At 42.5% G+C, this 20,823-nt stretch overlaps 2 protein-coding genes across 3 annotated transcripts in view; one reads left to right on the forward strand and one right to left on the reverse strand.

The window, feature by feature from the left end:
• Window positions 1-20,341, reverse strand: part of ERP44 (endoplasmic reticulum protein 44) — a 32,302-nt gene extending 11,961 nt beyond the window's left edge. The window contains exons 1-5 of the mRNA XM_083407891.1: window positions 20,139-20,341; window positions 8,209-8,281; window positions 7,340-7,379; window positions 6,830-6,945; window positions 96-280 (exon numbers count right to left, since the gene is read on the reverse strand). Of these exons, the coding sequence (XP_083264017.1) occupies window positions 96-280; window positions 6,830-6,945; window positions 7,340-7,379; window positions 8,209-8,281; window positions 20,139-20,198 (474 nt within the window). The 5' untranslated portion in view covers window positions 20,199-20,341. The remainder of the gene's footprint in view (window positions 1-95; window positions 281-6,829; window positions 6,946-7,339; window positions 7,380-8,208; window positions 8,282-20,138) is intronic.
• An 82-nt stretch (window positions 20,342-20,423) lies between these two features.
• Window positions 20,424-20,823, forward strand: part of INVS (inversin) — a 62,076-nt gene continuing 61,676 nt past the window's right edge. The window contains exon 1 of one of the 2 annotated variants that reach the window (XM_083407498.1): window positions 20,424-20,700. The gene's annotated coding sequence lies outside the window, so the exon portion shown is untranslated. The remainder of the gene's footprint in view (window positions 20,701-20,823) is intronic. The other variant, XM_083407497.1, reaches the window with a different exon arrangement.

The following is a 20,823-nucleotide window of genomic DNA, read 5'->3' on the forward strand; positions in this document are numbered from 1 at the left end:
GAACATGCATTTCCCAAGTTATACATTGTCATTTAACATACTGAAATGAAAGGGAGACGGACAGACAGACAGAGCGGGGGGCAGGGGGCACTCACATCTAGAGACTTAATTTCTTCCAAGCTGAGTATTTCTCGAATAGGATTACTTTTCTGTTGTCGGATATAATCTGCTATGGCTGTCACCGATCTCTGACCCCGATATTCTCTCTTCATCATCATTCCATTCCGGAACAATTTTAGAGTTGGATATTTGCTTATCCTGTACCTTTGAGCTATGTCCGCTGAAAAAATAATTAAAAAACATTTGAAAATATGCAAATTTAAATGTACAGAGTTAGTATTCTTTAACCAATAATGCTGCTATCCTCTTCTTTTAAATATCATGAGAGAAGTAATTAAAGTTTATACTTTTAAAACCACAAGATTCCAGAATATGGGTCAGTCAGAATCCCAACTTTTTCTATGTATGGTTGCTTTTAGCTAATGGGGTATTTCAGACCCTAAATACCAATGCGTGTAGTTGGGACCTTGTACTATAAACAACCGTTAATGTTGTACTATAAATAGTAATTTATATGGGACGCGAGTGGTGCTGTGGGTAAAAGCCTCAGCGCCTAGGGCTTGCCGATCGAAAGGTTGGTGCTTTGAATCCCTGCGGCGGGGTGCGCTCCCGTCGCTCGGTCCCAGCGCCTGCCAACCTAGCAGTTCGAAAGCACCCCCGGGTGCAAGTAGATAAATAGGGACCGCTTACTAGCGGGAAGGTAAATGGCGTTCCGTGTGCTGCGCTGGCTCGCCAGATGCAGCTTGTCACGCTGGCCACGTGACCCGGAAGTGTCTGCGGACAGCGCTGGCTCCCGGCCTCTAGAGTGAGATGAGCGCACAACCCTAGAGTCTGTCAAGACTGGCCCGAACGGGCAGGGGTACCTTTACCTTTACCAATAGTAATCCTTAACAAAATGCCTTATTTTGACATGTAGTCACTGTCAGAAACATGGGAAGAGTTTAACCCCAATGCTAGACCAGTAATTCAAGAGTATGGAGGTTATGTTTTCCCAATATGCACTTCAGATGTCCAGTCAGTCCAGTGTTGTTGAGGTAATAAGTACAGAACACACATTAAGGAATCTGATCAGAATTTGCTTCTTAGCAAATGAGCACCTTTTAAAACACTTTTAACACAAACTTGCCCTTGTTCAAGAGCCTCATACTATTAATTGGGTTTTGACTGCAGTAATTTGGCACTTAACCTAATTTAACCAATTAGCTAAATTAGCTGTTAATCACCTACATTTTAAGAGGCTGACATACCTAATTCCAGTTACCTTTAATTTTCTTTAAACCTTCTCTTAAGGTAATTTTGTATATGTAGGGTTTTTTTAAATACTTCATGTGATTATGTCAGTAACAATCCCAGAGAAATATGAGACAGTTAAATTCAAAATAGGAAAGAGAATTGAAAATTGGACTCAAGTGTTATTTAAGTCAGAGGGGACTAGAAACGTTAGATGTTTACAAGAGGAGTTAACTTCTTTCTAATATGAGGTAAGGTTCACCCAAATGGCTGCCCTGTACATACTCCAGATGTGTATTACTGTCTAGTGCTGCAGTGATAGCTGACACTTGTGGGTTACTTCCATTATAAAGATGGATCCAAGAGGGGACTCCAAGGACCAAAAGTAAATCTCATTGGGGGGACCTATGCTTCATTGGTTCAGACACAATGGCGGCTCCTTTGAATAAGTGTCTGACAAAAGGGTGCCCTGCAAAGGGGCTGTCGATGTTGGTATGGAGAACTCTTTCTACTGCCAACAGCTGCCTTTTTAGTGTGTGTGGGGTGTGTGTGTATCAAACCCTGACCCAATCCATCTTGCATGATTCTAAAGACATGAGGTACCTCTATAGCAATGGGGGTGACTGTCTGACACCTACACTATACAGCAAACAAACCCTGTCCAAGTTATGGACAGTTATGGAAGATCTGTGGATGTCTACATTATCTGAACCACCTACTCAGATGGGCTCAATTCCAAGAGGTGCTCCTGTTCAACAGCCACAGGCAAAGTCGTAACCAGTTAGACTGTGGGTGGAGGAAGAGAGAACAAGGTAAGAAGATCCAACCACTTAGGAATTCTTCAACCTGGACTAAAGTTGCTCAACTCTGAAAACTACAGGCATCTGAGGACCAGAGCCTGATAACCTTATACTTTGCATAAAGTCCATGCAATCAATGGCAGGGGAGGAAATACACATGTGTTCTCTCTATACACATTTTCTGCTTCCGTATCTTGAGATGAACTGTGGTATCCTGTTGGAGCACAATAGAAGAAGACCGATATTCCTCCTTGTCTCAACATCATATGTCCATCTTACTTCATGGACAAAAGAGGGAATGTGTGAGGATGTGCTTGGTCAATATGGTACCTATATTAAAGAATACTATGGAAATGCCACTGGTTTTGATGCCAGTATTAAAGCTATGGATCTCCCATAGCTTTAACATGTAGCTTTAGTACAAACAAATTAACAGTGAAGTTTTTATGAAGTCAGTACAGCAGACACTCGGGTTGCGAACGTGATCCGTGCGGGAGGCACATCCGCAACCTGTAATGTCCGCAACCCGCAGTGCTGTGTCTGCGCACGCGTGGGTTGCGATTCAGCACTTCTGCGCATGCGCAAAGTGTGATTTAGTGCTTCTGCATATGCACGAGCTCCGAAACCCGGAAGTAACCTGTTCCGGTACTTCCAGGTTTCGGCGCATCCGTAACCCAAAACACACAACCTGAAGCGTTTGTAACCCAAGGTATGACTGTAGTGTCTTTAAGTCAACACCTCATCCTCTTAAACCAGAAAAGCAAATGTTTGTGGACATGCTGCAGAGTACCTAAAAAGAATTGCCACACCATGTTCCATGTCAGAGAAGTTGCTGATAAACTCATTGGGAAAACAGCACAACAATTGGCAAACAGCTGGTATATGATGTTCACTACTCAAGATACAGGTGCACTGGCCCTTCTTCTATCAGGTCATTTCCCTCAAACTACACCACCTGTCCTACACCTTGATGCCAAACAACTGGAAGCCTTAAAATGTGCTCCCATTTGTTTCTTGGCAACCTGATGACAGGTAGCCCACTAGGGACTACAGTGCAGCCAATTTCAATCCAAAGTGGGGCCTGCACTTAGTGCAAATATTCTTTGCACTGCTGACTATAAATGCAGAGGAAGATCCTTTGTGTTGTTAAATTGAATTCAATTTGGGCCATTCCCACAAAGGGGGGGGGGGTTACTTTTTGCTTATATGACATCAGGGTCATTTTGGCACCAGGTGACTGAGAGGTAGCCAGCCTTGCTTATCTGTCAAAATGGCCTATGAGGGCTGGAGTAGCTTAGGATCCAGACTTCTAGCTGGAAAGGGTTCCCCACTCTTTCTCTACCTGCATGCCTTGGACATGTGAAACATTATCCGCTACCTCTGCATGAATGCAGTCAATGCTAGTGCCTGTGCTTCCTTTGGGCCATCTGCCCTTGCAAAGATAGCAAGAGCCATTGTAGTGAACACGGACCTGAACACTGCCAAGGCTAATAACTCAGGAGCAAAACAACCAAGTCTGCTCCCCTGTAGAAGGCAGAACAAGTTATTCCAGATTTTAGAAATAATTTAAACCATCATATTCTGCTGGGATGTGAACAGCCAATTAAAATAGCTTGTGACAAGAAAGGTTAAAACCATCTGAAACAAAAATTGCAGCTGAAGTACAGCGCCATACCAACGGATAGTTTGTAAAGTAAGCTTGCAAGATCAATGGAGGTTGAATCCAAATATCCCATGGCAAGAACAGTAGGCAGTTCTGAATACATTTGCCTGGTCTGCAGCCTCCTACCCACCCATCCGCTTCAGGGGGCTTCAGAGTAGCCATGTTCAGATAGTAAATAACAGCTTCTCAAACCTCATTCATGTTTTTCCCCCTTGCAGCTTCCTCTCCTACTCCCACTCTGTGCTTCATCCTGCTTCATTAAGCCAACATTTCTTCTTATAGCTAAGTCAAGCAACTCTGGTTCAATGTTATCCTGGTCTGCTAACCAACATTAAAACAGAGCTCCTCAGTTTGAATATTATCAGGAAACAACAGAATTCATGCAAACTAGGATTGCTGCAACAAAGCCAGAACACAATTTGATGAGGGACATTTATGATGTATGAAGTTATGGACAAACATCTGAATCATTTTCCTAAAGTGTATACCGACTACCAAAACCACCATCTAGAGACAGTAGGGTTAGCATACCATCAGCAGTGCCTTTGGAAATTATCTTTCAGAAAAGTATAAAAAATGCAAAGACATGAAATGCTGTTTGAACTAATTCACAAGTCAAACAGTGAACATCTTAAATAATTTCATTAAACCTTGACATGTGATACAAGTGGAGTCAACACAATTATAGCTACTACAATATACTTCTAAAATTGAAAACATAAAAGTGCAAACAATGTTATGATTTTTATTCATCAACAACATGTGTTGTTCATCAAAGTACTTGTTGCTGACTTCCAAAAGATTCCTACCTGAAACTGGTATAGCTGGCACACTGAATAATTTGAAACATATAATGGGGGAGGGGGGATCTACAGGTGTAGATTTAGCAAACCCCATTACATGTGTGCATGAGCTTGCATATCCGGCGCCGTGGTGCCCCCCTGGCAACTCCAAAACAAGAGAGGGGTCAGTGGAAAATGTCCTCTGCCTCCCCCACCGCCCCGATCCCTGGTGTGGTGGCAGCGATCAAGTAGGAAAACGTGCTGGTGGACATGCTCTCTGGCGTTGGGGTTCCTGGGAAGGCTGCACACCGCCTTTTGCCAGGAAGCAGGAGGAGGACAACGACCAGGAGCAGGGCCATCTTTAGCAGATGCAGAGGCTTCAGAGGGAAGCTGCGGGCACGCAGGGAAAGGGGAGGCTGCTGGCAAAGCCGTGCAGCTCCCCCACTCCCTAGGGTGCCCCTGAGAGGCCGGCACCCTGGCGCAACAAACCACTAAGACCAATGGGAAAGACGGCTCTGACAGTTTCAAGCAGACACCTGCAACTTTCTGCTACCAGCAACCAGATCACATTAATTCAGGAAAGGAAGCACTTTATTTGGTAGGATGCTCTTGATTGTTTAATCACTGTTAAGAGACTCCTTTCATTATATCTGCAGCATGCCATAATAATAATAATAATAATAATAATAATAATAATAATAGGGCATTATTTTCTTTTCCAACCCTTTCCCACAGTATTACAACAAAACTGCACAATCATGTTAACCAAAAATTAAAGTGTATTTAATTTCCAGGCAGCCTCACCAATTAAATCTGGACCCTTCCAATCAACCACAGTCTCAGCACCCAGTTTTCTACACTTTTTTGTTCTTTTAAGAAGCATGGTAAAACAGAAAAGCACTAATGCCTTCAGAATTTTAAGAATCGAATCTACACATCCTCCCAACAGAACATCTTTATATTGGTTGTGAGGGCAAGTAAAATGACATTTTGTCATTAGGTATCAAACATTGTGCAGGACATCAATAATTCTTTTTAATTTGCTGGGCCTCAAAGACTGGAAGGATGGAGCTGCTAGGGCCCACAGTAGGCTTAAGCACCAGTGCACAAACAGAAGATAGATTTGAGAGCCTGACCACTGTGAATGCGGTTAAGAATGTGAAAGCAGCTACTTCTGCTTCCTACAGAGACTGCAGTTTCACAAGGGGAATGCTATTTGCATTGCAAATGATGCCTCTGCCCAATTAACACCACTAAAAGCCAATGTATACTATACACTCGGAAACCAAAGGTGTTGAGTTTTATTATTAAAAAGCTCATGTCTACTGTTAAGGGGAAAGAATACTTAATTCAGAATCTTTATAGTATGTGATGCTATACAGTAAACACAGGTGACATGAGACAGTTTAAATGGCAGCTCATTATACGGCTCAATTTGCTGTTCTGTGGCTGGGTCAACCATAGCCATTACTGGCGTAATCAGGCATAACGAACTGTACCCATTATGATGCACAGAGAGTAACACTCATGTGTACTGGAGGATAGATGGGTTTTTTATAAATCTAAGTTAAGGGTTTTAAAAAATATATCCTGATTTAAAGGGAAGCCAAATAGAAACCAAACATGTTCAAACCAACACTTGAAGGCTTGGATTGCAAGATACCTTAAATTCATGTTATGCTTCCTGCCCCCTTCTTCCTGCTGCAGTAATCTGTGATGCCCAAAAATGTCTCCCTAGAAGGAAGATGCTGGACGTAGAATGAAATGGGACATTTTGCTTCAATGAACCTCCTTGAATAGAATCCATTTATCTTAGGATCCAAGCCATTGTCTTTTAAACGTGAATCATGACTGTGTATCAAACACTGAGTTAGGGCTGCTATGTAAAAGAGAACCAGACCCCTTCGTGCTGAAAAAGCACCTCACAAGTAAAAGAGATTTCTGTATATTTCTTTCCAATTTTAGATTAGGGAAGGTATACACAGACCTACTTTTCCCAATACCACAAACCCCTGCATTTTATTTTATTATATTTTCTTAAAAACATATTTGCAAGAGAATGCAATTCTCAAGCTTGGGGAAACGGTGTTGAATAATGCAGGTTATGGGCAGCCTTTACATACAAGGTTTGTAGAAATTCCTCTCTTTTGAAATATATTTATAATTCGTTTTACTAGATATCCTTTTTGAACCACTGCAAAAGCTTGTACTTGCTCTAAAGAGGCTTCAAGACTTGAATTTGCACAACAAGACATTTAAAATGGTAACAGCTGAATGAAAAAAGGATTACTCACAGTGCTGATCACAATCTACTCTGGCAAACACAACTTGATTCTTATCTGGGAAATCCTCTTTAATGACATTAGAAGCTTCCTCAAAAATAGGATGCAGCATTTGACTAAAACGACACCTGTTGAAAGGGGGAATATACCAAAAAAAAGGTCCAATTACTGAAAATAAAATATCTGGAGATTCCATATATAGCACCATTTGAAGCAGTAATTCTACTGCGGATTGTCATTCCCACCCACACGGAGGGGAGCAAGCGGGGGAGCCCAAGGCAGTTTCTAGTTCTAAGGGTCTAATCCTGTGAAGTACCACCCCTGGCCATGCTGATAGGCTACATTAGACACAAATAAAATATATCTACTAGAAGTTTAAAAGCAGATTGAGAAAATATTTTGTATGTTTCGCTAATTAAATATAATAAATTTAACATTGTCTAATTTCTGTTATGAGTCTTACAATTGCAGAAGTTTGAAAGTACTGTGTTGGTATAACTGTCCAATGGAAGAAATACTTACCAATCAGCATAAAAATTCACTAAAGCAACATCTGCATTGTCTAAAGGAAAGAATGACATTTTATTGTTAAATGTGGTGACAGCAGAAAACCAAGGCCTAACTAGGCGCACACACACACACACACACACACACACAAAATCAATCTTGACATTACAGCTCCCAGAATTGCAATATGGAGAATTTGAGCAAATATGAATTTAAAGTTTGAGCTAGCTTTAGTTGCAAAACCTGAATTACTAGGCTAACTTTGCTCCCCATTTATTCTCTCTTTCTTCTGGAATGTGTTGCTCTGTGCTGTAAAGGTATGTACATTTGGACACCGGTTGTCAGTGGCCTTGTAAATTAATGTAAGAACCTTGAACCTGTCCTGGTAAAATTAGCATTGCACAGTCACACTTTTCACACACAAAACCAAACTTATAATTGGAAAGTAAGGGTTGCAATTATGGATACTGATGACAAAGTGAACCCCAATAAACTCAGTGCTGAATATACTGTATGTGCCTAGGACTGCAGTGTAACTTTGATTTTACTTTTAGATTTGCGTTATGAAGCTTCTCCAGTGTTATTGAGTTCCAAAGATAAAAGCAGTTTTTTAGCAATTTTTATCTGTCACTGTTGTGCTCAATTTAGGATTATTAAATTAGCTCTCTTTAGGTGTCATCCTGTCCTATACTGTACTAACCAACAAAAGTACACATGCACAGAACAAACTAAAACTGAAAATAAAGAAATACTTAAAGCAATTCAGTGTTCTCCCCAGTCTACTGGCAGGACACATACCAAAAATGAATTCAACAATATATTGCTTGAGAAAACCAAATGTATTTGTAAAAAAAAAACCACAGGGCAAAGGTTTCCATACTTACTTAAAGTATCATCTATATTCCCACCATCGAGGCTTGTTATTTCACTTCTTGCTGGATTAAAAAACCAGGACACCTGCAAAAGTACACACGTTTTAATAAATAATCTGACATTTATCCATCTCATTCTTGCTGGTCAAATCCTCCTCCTTGTATTATAATGAAGGGAGCTCCATGCATTAAAAGAACAGGGCAGGGCAGGTGACTCTCACATATTCAGCATTAACATCTACATGATACTGTAGGGGCTCCAGCCCAGGTAGAGGTCCACGTGTGTACGGTTCTTTGTTGCAAAACATCCACACTGCTGCTTCAGTGTGTGCAGTGAGCTCAAGAAATATGAAACACAATCCAAGTTTCCACAGTGTTGATGGCACAACAGAAGTCCATCCTAATATCCAGGAAAAGGAGCAAATATGCAAGGGCAAAATGCTAAGTCTGGAAATTCATTTATGTATTTTAAAAGACTTGCCAGGCTTTACTTTAGAAATAAATCTTAAAGTTAAGCGAAAGATCTCCACATATATGTCTGGAGATGTTTGTTACTCTTTTCTGGTTTAATGTAACTAAAATAGTGGGGCCTTTAGCATTTTGAAGTTTGCTGCCCAGGGCTCATTTGGGAGGAAGGGTGGGATAAAATTTTAATGAATAAATATATTAAATAAAAACATAAATACATAAGTTACAAAAAAAAAAAGTGGGGACAGTAGTAAACCATGGAAAATATAAGGGTGGAAATAGGAGATACACAGATCTGGTCAAAATAGGTATTATGCTAATTCAATAAAATTAAAACATGCCCAAAAACATAAAGGTAAAGGTTAAGGGATCCCTGACCATTAGGTCCAGTCGCGGACGACTCTGGGGTTGCGGTGCTCATCTCGCTTTATTGGCTGAGGGAGCCAGCATACAGCTTCCAGGTCATGTGGCCAGCATGACTAAGCCGCTTCTGGAGAACCAGAGCAGTGCACTGAAACACTGTTTACCTTCCCACTGGAGCGGTACCTATTTATCTACTTGCACTTTGATGTGCTTTCGAACTGCTAGGTTGGCAGAAGCTGGGAACGAGCAACGGGAGCTCACCCCATCGCGGGGATTCGAACTGCCAACCTTCTGATCGGCAAGTCCTAGGCTCTGTGGTTTAACCCACAGTGCCACCCGTGTTCCTTCCCAAAAGCATAGGATTAGTTTAAATATTTTGCTGGATCTACCTAATGAAAGAAAAAAGAAATGGAAGCCAGGAGGAGAAGCTTTTTTTTAAGGTCAAGAAGGTATCATTTCCAATAAAGCAAATGCCAAAACAATGTATTAAAACATTTTGGTTAAGAATGAAATGAAAAGTTTTGGAATTTCCTACATTAAACCCACCCACCCACGCCTGGTACAGGATGAAAATTGCAGAAATTCAGCAAAACTACTGAAACGATTAAAAAACCCCCAATAAGTTATTTGTATTTTTTTCAACACTACAGTTCTTCAGACATCAATGATAACAATACATTATAATCACTGACCTCCCTTCCACCCTTCCATGGTTTCCTCCAAATATCAATTGCTGCTGCATATTATAATCCATCCATAGCTTCTTTTTCTCATTTTAATCTCGATATCCCTTTTACTGCTGAATTTACTCTAAGCCTACTAGCAATTTAAGTGAAAGGAAAATTTAAGTACAGTACTGTAAAGGACAGATAACTAATTTATGGTGCAAGGTATTAACTGCAGCTTGAACAAGATTTATTAGAAAAACTAAAAAGACATACTGTTGAAATACAGAATGGGGAAGTGTGCTTAATTAAGGTTAAACGAGACATCAAATTCATCTGATAATCAAAGGTTAATGCAGTGGGCATACAATTCTGCAGTATCACAAATGTTTCTAAGTCCTGAATACTGGAACAACTTAAACTTTTGTTCTGCAATAACCAATGACATTTCTCTTTACCTAAAAAATGCATTTCTTTTGATAGTCAAGGCAATACAAATTGTTACGTTTCCTTTCATTAAGAAGGCCAAATTGCTAAATATATTTCAGTAGTTTTCATTAGCATATCCTAGCTAGAACTTCCTTTGTGGTTTAGCCTTGACTAAACAGGATTACAACACTTTCTCTTGCATTAGCTCTTTTCTGCAAAAAAAAAAAAAAGGTAATTCTGCTACATGCTTAACAAGGTGCACATAAAATCCCACACAAACTAGTTTATTTTCTTTAAAGTGACTTTCTCTCCAGTTCAAATACCCAAAGCAGCTGGTAGTATAAACATTTCATGATCAGCAATAATGTGAAGCAACACTTGCAATATAAAAAAATACACAAGAGCAGCAATAAAATGCTAGAGAAGCTATAGTCGAAGAGAGAAATCTAAGTAGCAAGAAAACCCAAGGCTTGCTGGAAAAGTATATAATCTGACTTCACTTGGCAGAGGATTCCACATTGTGGGTACCACCACAGAAAAAGCCCTCTGAGCCCACTACAGAAAAACCATCAACTGCACCTCAGAAAGTAGTGGCATGCAAAAAGAGCGTCTCCTAAGATGGACAGACAGACTCAGGTTATCCCTTGAAATAACTTTGCCCCAAGGTCCAGGCTGTATACTTGGGAACTATACCCCCTCTGAAGAGGTGGGGGACCTATTAGGGTGGTCCACCCTCGTGGGCAGATGGATTCAATTGGTTTCCAGACGGCTCTGAGGGAATATGACTGGTTAGAAGCCCTGGGCAACCCCTGGAACACCTGAATGACTCAGGCTGTTGACATGATCGCCCCTGAACACTCTCCCATTTTGTGGAGCCCATTTGGCTCCTTGGTATCAGGGTTCGAAATTAGCAGGGCGCCAGGTGCATTTTACGCCTAAAGATTCTCAATTTGTGAGCACCTCAAAAGGTCTGGGTGCCATTTTTTGCGCCTGGCTAACATTCAAAGATTATCAAAATGTATGTGCTTTGAAGCCTCGAAGTATGAGGATAGACAATATATTAAGGAGTTTAACAATAATGAGTAACAGTGCTAAGCAGTGTTGCCAATAGATCTCCCCTAACCCTTTTATCATGTTTTTTCACTTCCACAGATGGGCATGTGTAGCAGTATTAAAGTATACCGTTGGATTATGTAGTTCTATTGTTTATCTACCTAGACTCATGATCTTAAATAACACCAGCTGAATGGAATTCCTTGTAATTTTAATATTTCATTTGTAGTAAACCACTTAGAAGTTCAATACATCAAGTGATAGACAAATTTGGTTGAATAAAGAAGATCAGTACTGAAAACATAACCCTAGGCTCCTTCAATCATTTGGGCAGTCAGGTACTACCTGCTAGAAGCTCTGTGGAGAAAGAGTCTGGTGGGCACGGGACTTGGTCCTGACCTCCCTGTATTACAAAAGTTATGCTTTTAAGTACCATATGAACATTGATAGACATATAACCTGACATGACTATGTACATACACAGGGGATCTGGGGCTATCTAAGGTGAACATCTTTAAATCAATAATCTCCAATACAGCGGTGTTGCAGAAACTCTCATACCATGAAATCGTTACTCCTAAGCCTCTCTTAAATGCCATTTACATACATTTCCAGCACAGTTCTCTCAATTAGCCCTAAATAGAAACCCAACCTCCTGCCACCAAGCTTAATGAGCAAAGGTGTTGCTGAAGTGAAAAGGGCTACTAGACACAAAATTAGAAATTACAACATATCCAAAATGGGGTCAGAAACCTTTTTACAATCGACTGTATTATGTACATCAGAGCAAACCAAAGTTGGTCAGCAGAATAAGATGTGATGACAGAAACTAAAAAAGGCAAGTCTTCAGAAGTAGGCTGCTGAACAGCTGTAAGGCATGGGTGATGGTACTGGAATTTCAAGTGGCGAAGCAGTGCTGAGGAAGCTCTGTCCACCCATTCCCCTCTCATGGGCTTCAAGACTAGATATAAGCCCAGGTAAGAGAAAAGTTACAAGGACAGGTGGGCCAGAGGAAGGGTTCAGCACTTTTCATTTGAAAATTGCTCTCACACTTCACTAGGGCTGACCAATGTCTGGCTTCCTACATCATGATATATCACCAGCTAAACATTGTGATATTTTGATACGTATCACAATGTCTGAAATAAGGATATAAGGTGAACAGGGCAATGTCCTGAAAACTGTTACTGTACTCCTTAGGAGTCTAAAACGGATACATTTTTACTTAACTATAACTTTTTGTTACAACTGTTGGCTTGTATTAAAAAACAACAGTTAAGGATCTGGGCAAAGGTAGCATCAGATTGAAGCCACAGAATTAGAAGACACATTTATTCCATTCTTGTACTCTAATTCCTTGCAGCCTATCAGATATAGAGGCTCAGTATGCATGTCACAGTTAACCGTTTAACATGAATGTGCTGAACTGAGCTGTTTTGCTCTACCCTGAGGATTAAAAGCAGCTTACTGTTTTGGAATCAAGGACTGTGCTTTGTCTTGCTCCAAACCAACGGTTAGTGCTGTTTGAAGCAAAACCACAGTTCCCAGTTTAGACACAATGCTAAATTAGGGATCATGGTTTGTTTTCCCCACAATAGCAAGGATGAACAAAGTGGGTGAGATCAGGTTGCGCACACTACATCACTATACAGTTTACCATGATGTGTGAATGCTGTTACAGTCATCTCAAGAATCCACATGAACAGGAAGAATCAGTCCACAAATCTATCGCTTCCCTAAGAAGTCTCCATGTCAATTTTCTTCCCTTCAGAAATGTTCCCTGGTTTCACCTTTTGTACATCACTCAGACTTTCATCAGGCAGTGTGTCAAGGATTCCACTGAATGTTTGGGTTAAACCAGCCCTTGAATATACTCAAATAGCATAAACCTTTGTAAGTTAGCATGCTTTTTGCTACTATTAAATATGCTCCTTTAAGTACTACAGCAGTCCTAGAACAACAGTGAGCTAATTTCCACAATCACATTTTATAAGTAGACGCCTATCTCTTTGATCTCTGTACACAAAAATTTCTACCAGTAACTGCTGAGTGGAAACTGGTAACTGAAATAAGAACAGGGAAGTACTCACATTATTACAAACATACTTATTAGCACAAAGCAACATGTACCCATTTAAATATACAAATATTGCTCAAAATACCATGAGCTCAATTTATGATATCCTTTAAGCGTTACTTAAAACACCATCCAAAACCAAAACTACCTAGTTGCTTCTGTCTTATTCAGTACTTGCAGATATCAAAACTTACAAAGCAAGTTTGTATCAGTTTATATAAACACACAATATGTTTATATTGGGCTTTAAAAATAACGCTGAATACTAGCATTTTTTCTAACTCTGGAATACTAGAATGGAACATACTATTTGATGCTAGCACCAGGATTTTTATTTTTCCCCAGCTATGTTAATACAGCAGTATACAAGTATATTCTAAATGTACTTTGATCTGATCAACATGGATCAGTCATCAATAAAAACAAGCTCTTAATTATTTTGTTCCCTATTCTTCTAGCTTCTATAATTTTTGCTTTCTCCATAAGTTCACTATTTGATTGTTCTCCTTACCCTCTCAGATACCCCCAATTCATCATTTTTCCTAAGTGTATCCCACATGAAACATAATCCATACACTAATGAAATTAATACAGGAACTGCCTTCCAAAACCAGAGCCATGTACCATAAAATCCATAATTTGTTTTTAATCATCAGGTGACGGCACAGCTCAAGAGACAGCAGAAAACACACAGTAATAACTCAATTAAAGGCTCACTCAATATTTAAATGGAATCTTAATCTGCATCATTTGCTCAACAGCTTTCAAAGCATTGAGCTGGTTCAAACATCACATTTGATCACAGTTTAAAAAAACCCAACAGCATTTAATGTGAATATGCAGAATGCTGGTGCACACTACTGAAAAGTTCTTGTTGTGATTCTTCCCCATACCTGCCTCATAACAAGCCAGAATCTGGCTTATCATGACATACAAGCCTGCCATAACAAGGCAGACTCTGGCACCCAGAGAGGCCCATAATGAAAACTTCATTTAAACCACACTTTGTTTCATTTTCAGGTTTGATTTAATTTGAAATGCAAACTGGGCCATTTGCTCACTAGCCACTTGCTTGGTCATCTATGTCATATAATTATTCCCCTGGCATCCAGATACAAAAGCTGTAAAAAGTTGAGATTGCCTTGATGTGTACAGAGTTTGAAATTAGCAGGACTCCAGCACATTTTGTGCCTGAAGATTCTCCATTTGTGAGCACCTCTAAAAGTCTGGGTGCCATTTTTTGTGCCTGGCTTACACTCAAGGATTATTGAAATGTATGTGCTTTGAAGCCTCAAAGGATATGTTAAGGATAGAGTACAAATATCCTTAACAAGTATATGTTAACAATAAAGAGTAGAGTATAGTGGTAACAATAAAGAGATTAGTGTAAGTGGTAGAACACTGGTCCCAGGATTAGTCTCCAGCATCTCCAGGTAAACATGGAAAGATCTCTTGACTGAAAATCTGGGGTGCCACTGCCAATCAGTGTGGATAATACTAAGCTAGGTGAATCAATGGTCAATGACTTGGTATAAGACAGCTTCTTAATGTTACTATCTTTGGGGATATTTCTGCAACTACAGAAGCTGGTTAATACAACTCAGTCCCACCATACCTTGGTCTCTATTGCAAAAAAAATTGTAGTCAAAGTTCTGTTAACCATATGACTAAGAAATGGAACTTGAGAAATACAATTTGGTCTTTTTCAACTACAAAGGACTGGCAAGCACAATTTGTTCTGGTTCACATATAACATTAAACCATGGTGCGTGAGCCAAACTGGCCTGAGTGAAGCCTCCAACTTCTGTGCTCTCCCCTACTCTTCTCCTATGCAGCTGGAAAAAGGACTTTCCTAGAGTTCATGTTCACTTCCAAATAATCCTGGCTTCAAATGACGTAAGACTCACAGAATGTAGTCTGAAATCTTCTAGACAATTTTTAAACAAGCCAACTTCAAACCAAGGGTTATGAAGATGGCTGACTAGCTAACTCTTGCAGTCAATTCCAACTCTACAATTCTATGATTCTATGGTTTGTACATGCTAAGCTATGATTCTCTGAAAGGGAAACTAAATGCTAGCAAAGCCCTTTAATATGGCGATGTGAGATAAGGGAGAAGGGGTGTGGCACATTCTAATGTGGTTTAGTGTTAAGTGCAAACCAGATATCAAAATCTCTTGGCCAGTTCTTGTTTCCTCTGGCAACACTGTTTATGGTTTTGCTTGATTCAGCAGCTGTTTTTTTATGCTCAAGAAAGGAAAGCATTTTGAGTCAGACCCAAACTTGATAGAATTGTGGCCCGATTTGAAACAAGCCAAGTCTTTTTGAAAAGGGTGGATTCATATTCCATCCCACCCACCCCCTTCAGCATTTAAGTGCTACTTATCTCTCTGCTTGTTCATGAGAAATAATAAAATTAGATGGCTTAGTTTTGGTTGAGTAAGAAAGACAGAAACAGCACCCGTCAATTTTTACAGGATTCTCCTGTTGTACTAATCTGATGAATACCTGTGATGAAAATCAAAGCTGCTTCAACACTTTGTTCCTTCAACATTATGTCTGATAAAAACCTATCTTCCATTAGACAAGGTTAACAATACATAGACACACAAGGCTGTTTTGCCCTTTAAACTTGTCTGACAGGAACCAAAGAGACAACCTTCCCAATATATGCCACCTAAAACTACTTTCATGGGCTTAGGAATGAGTAAGTTCTGAACTTACAATAGAACCTATTTGTTTGGGTGTTAACTTTCCCCTTGTCAATCAAATCACTTGGTGCATGTCTTCAAAGTGGATAGCTTAAGGTACCCTGGTTGCCACTGCCAAATCACTCTGCATGATGTAAGGATGCTGCTGCCTGATGAAAGTCACAGTGAGATAAGGTGTTAGAGAAAGAATCAGTGAGAAAATTGCTGTTTTCTTTTTAATTCACTTTCTGATATCTCCTTTTTCTTGCTTTATTTTAATAAACAACCTTGAATTACAAACCTGAAGTTAAAAGACCATACTTGATTGCAGGACTGTAGACCCATGTCTAAGGCAGCATTCAAAATCCGCCAGGCACATTTTGCAACTGGCTATTGGCCACTTGTGACCAAGATGCCCAGGCGCCAGAATAGCACCAGACGTCTCCACCATCTGGAGGTGTATGCCTGGGAATCCTTGGATCTAGCCTGTTTTCACACACTAACAACACATTCTGTAGAATTCGATCCACTATATTTTATCTGCACAATCAGAACAAATTTCAGGAACCAAAAACTTTTATTGAAAAATATGACTTTCAAGCCATCAGGCCCCCAAACAGCAACTAGACATTCCTTTTTGATGACCGTAGCCCTGGTTTAAGGAGTCATTTGGTGCTCAGCTTATATATCTGAGTTTTTAACACCTGTCTCAGGTGCTCTGTGTAAATACTACTCGGTTTAAGAAAAATGAAGGTGATTCAGCATTAAGATACTGTAAATATAGATTTCCCACATGTCCAGATTTAGGAAACTCAACAAGGTAGTATCATTTATAAATTACACAAAGCACATTGCAACCACAGGAAAGAAAGGAGTGAGTAGTTAATGCCATTCTACTATTTTTTTTTTTTTTTTGGTGCAACCACAGCTGTGATCCTAAGCATACTTGCCCAGAGGTAATCAATTGGACTTCTAAGCATGCATGTTTGAATCAGACTATAAGAGAAGCAGTCATGATAAATTGTTTAAAAACTTCTTATGAGCAACTGCAATTTCCATAAATTAATATAGCTCTGTGTGCTCCTAGTAAGGGAATCAAACCTAAGGGCCATCAACTCTCACTCCTCTTTTTTGCTATCAGTAATTCCTATCCATTGACAAGCCAACCATCACATTATCATCCACCTCTTAAAGAGGTTCCCAAATGTTTCACTGAAAGAAGCAATAACAGAATTCTTGGTTTGTTCATGTCACAGTCTTCGACACCTCCCTTTCCATGGAGGCGCAGATTGCAGCTACAACAAAGGCGGCATTTTTCCATCTCCGCCAAGCTAAGCAGTTGGCTCCTTACCTCTCTCGCCCTGACCTAGCCACTGTGATCCACGCGACGGTCACCTCCAGACTGGATTATTGTAACTCGCTCTACGTGGGACTGCCCTTGAGACTGACCCAGAAACTCCAGCGGGTGCAGAATGCTGCAGCGAGACTCCTTACGGGGTCTTCGCTGCGAGATCACATTCACCCGGTGCTATACCAGCTGAACTGGCTCCCGGTGGAATACAGGATCAGGTTTAAGGTGTTGGTTTTAACCTTTAAAGCCCTATACGGCCTAGGACCCTCGTACCTACGGGACCGCCTCTCCTGGTATGCCCCACAGAGAAACTAACGGTCTTCAAATAAAAACATCTTGAAGGTCCCAGGCCACAGAGAAGTTAGGCTGGCCTCAACTAGAGCCAGGGCTTTTTCGGCCGTGGCTCCGATCTGGTGGCACACTCTGTCACAAGAGACCGGGGCCCTGCGGGACTTGACATCTTTCCGCAGGGCCTGCAAGACAGAGCTGTTCCACCAGGCCTTTGGCCTGGGCACAGCCCGACTCCCTCCCTCGGCAATCTTCGCGGAGCTCTGGCCCAATGCTTGCCAGTGGTTTGAATTAATTAATTTTATAATGAATTATTTTAGAGTGTTGTTTGTGCTGTACTTTTGTACTGTTTTATTGTTGTTAGCCGCCCTGAGCCCGGCTTCGGCTGGGGAGGGCGGGATATAAATAAAATTTATTATTATTATTATTATTAGTCCATGTTCATCTAACCTTAAAGAAAGAGGTACAGAAAAAGCTATCATTATAAAAGGCCAAAAAAGAGCCCGATATATGGATATTGCAGACCTATTTCAAGAAGCTGAACTCTGTAGATCTATGCACCAGACTAAAATTTGATTTTCACTGATGTGATGAAATCCCCCAACTGTAGCTGTTCCCTACATCCCAGCCAACTCTATACTTGCATCTTTCGTACAGGGATGTCACAGTAGAATTACCTCTCAGACAAAGAATGATCAAAAGGGTCAATCAGGGACACAAGGAAGCAGGAAGGAGTTGTTATCAAATCATCTTTTCAGACAGTTTAAATCGTTCATTTTAAGCACAGAATAGTAATAATTCTAAATTTATCCAACTCCGCATCACACACAAACCAATTCCTGCCAGAACAGACTGAGCACCATTGTTCTTCGGGAGTTATAAAGTTTAAATCCCTGTAACAGAAAGCACTCTCCAGGGCCAGTTCACCCATGAGGTAAGGTGATCTCTCAGCTGGCAGCATCCCCAGGGGCAGCAGATCCCAATCTTTATTCCCTCCATGTTCCTGATGTAGATCTTCCCTCACCCCTTCTTCCTTGGAGAGGGGTGGGGCACCATTTTGTGGTTTGCCTCAGGTGCCAAAATGTCTTGGGCCTACATTAGCCATCCCCACTCCACAGATATGGAAGTAATCCTTACTTCTCAGAGTCTGGAGGAAATTAGATGGTGGCATTTTGCACCCTAGACATCACTTAACACTGCCTTGGTATTTTAATCACACCTCAGAGCAAAACAGCTTTGACCAAAACATTCAAGCAGCATCACTTATTTTATGCACCAGTTAAGCAATACAGAACAGTGGCGGGCAGGTAGGCAGAGACACACACACACACAAACCACCTGTGGTTTCCAGCAACTAGCATTCAGAAGCATTGCTGGCTCCAACTGTGGATGGAAAAGTATAGCCACCATGGCTAGTAGCCCTTGATAGACCTCTTCTCCTCCACGAATTCTTCTAACCCTCCTATAAAGTCATCCAAGTTGGTGTCATCACTGCCTCCTGTCGGAGCAAGTTCCACAGGTTGACATAGCCTGACTTTCACACTTCAAACTGGACTTGGGGCTGGGGGGGGGGAGGTGTGTCCAAAACAAGTCTCCCCCCTCCAACCCTGGTCTTTCTGCCGCAACTCCTAGCTGGGACCCCGGTTCCTTGAGGAGTTGTGAAGTCTGAATCCTTATAAAGGGCAGCCACCTACACCCTGCAGGTGCAGAAGTGGCCCTTACCCTCTACGAATCTGGAGGACATTAGACGGTGGCAACTTTGTAGACCAAGGCCTCGCACAACGCCTTCTTGGGCTCTTAAATCACATCTCAGACCAAACAACCCTGACCAAAGGCATCCAAGCAGCGCAACTCAATTCGTGCCATAGTTACGCGATACAGAGCAGAGAGGAGGCACACGAACACACAATAAAATACCGTATTTTTTGCTCTATAAGACTCGCTTTTCCCCTCCTAAAAAGTAAGGGGGAATGTGTGTGCTTCTTATGGAGCAAATGCAGGCTGCGCAGCTATCCCAGAAGCCAGAACAGCAAGAGGGATCACTGCTTTCGCTGTGCAGCGGTATTTTCCTCTCATTGTTCTGGCTTCTGAGATGCAGAATATTTTTTTCCTTGTTTTCCTCCTCCAAAAACTAGGTGCGTCTTATGGAGTGAAAAATACGGTACACTTCAGCGTGGCTGCCTCCAGCTGTGTAAGCCATGCTTCCCCTGACCCTCTTCTGAAGCCACCCAGGGCCTCAGCTGGGCTTCTCAGGTGGGTCTGGGGAGCACGGAACGAGGCGCCTTCCTTCCCCTCAGCGAGCCGGGCCGAGCACCGCGCCCCCACGCCGGCTGCCGGGCCGATTCCGGGTCTGAGGAGCCGGCAGCCTATCAGGCTGAGCCACACCAGCGCTAGCGGCCGCCCCACCCCGACCCGGCTTCACAGGGATACCGGGCGAGCCGGGAGGACCCGCAGCCCAGCGCCCCCACAGAACAGCAACACCCCCACCCACCCACCCCGGTATCTCCGCCTCAGGCGGCTCTGCCCCCCCGCCCCCCTTCCTTCTCCCCTCAGCTCACCAGAAAGAGGAGGAGGCGGCGGCGGCCCCCGGGCTCGGGGAAGATGGCGGCAGCTCTCATGGCGGGTTGGGGGGGGCGGGGGTCGCGTGAGGCGGTGGGTGGCTCGGTCTCCCTGCCGCTCCGGCTCTGTGGCTCTCTTTCCCCGCGGCCTCCAGGGGAAATGCGCGGCGGGCGGGCGGGCGGGCGCCGACACGGCGAGGAGGAAGACGAGGAGGTCGGCTCTCGCTCTGCGCCGCCTCCCCTTCCTCCCGCCCGCCCCCTTTCCCCTCACGCGAACCGACGCCCAGTTCCGGGTTCGAAGGCACGCCGGGAAACGTCCCCTGAGTTAGCGGCGGCGGCGGCAGGCTGGGCCCGGCGCGCTGGGGCGAGCGCCCTCTCTGGCCGCCAGGCGGAGCGGCAGGGCCCGAGGGCTGGCGAGCGGCTCCTTTCGGGCCGCCGGGCGGGTCCGTCGCCTTCCCGTGAGGCGGTGGGAAGGGGCGGCCTGGGCTGGCGAAAAGGCCGCTTGGGAGGGAGGGGCGGGGGTGTCCACTCCCCCTTCTTTCGCGAGGAAGCAGCTCGTGAGGTAGGTGACACGGGGAGGAGGGCGAACGTGTGCACGCAGCCCGGTGCGCGTGTGGTGCTGTCCTGGGCGCCTTCTTTGGGAAGGGGGGTCGCTGTGAAATAAGGACCGCCAGGAGCCGTAGGA

The sequence above is a fragment of the Podarcis tiliguerta genome, assembly GCF_965153285.1.
Source record: "Podarcis tiliguerta genome assembly, chromosome: 13".
In the NCBI taxonomy this organism is placed as follows: Eukaryota; Metazoa; Chordata; class Lepidosauria; order Squamata; family Lacertidae; genus Podarcis; species Podarcis tiliguerta.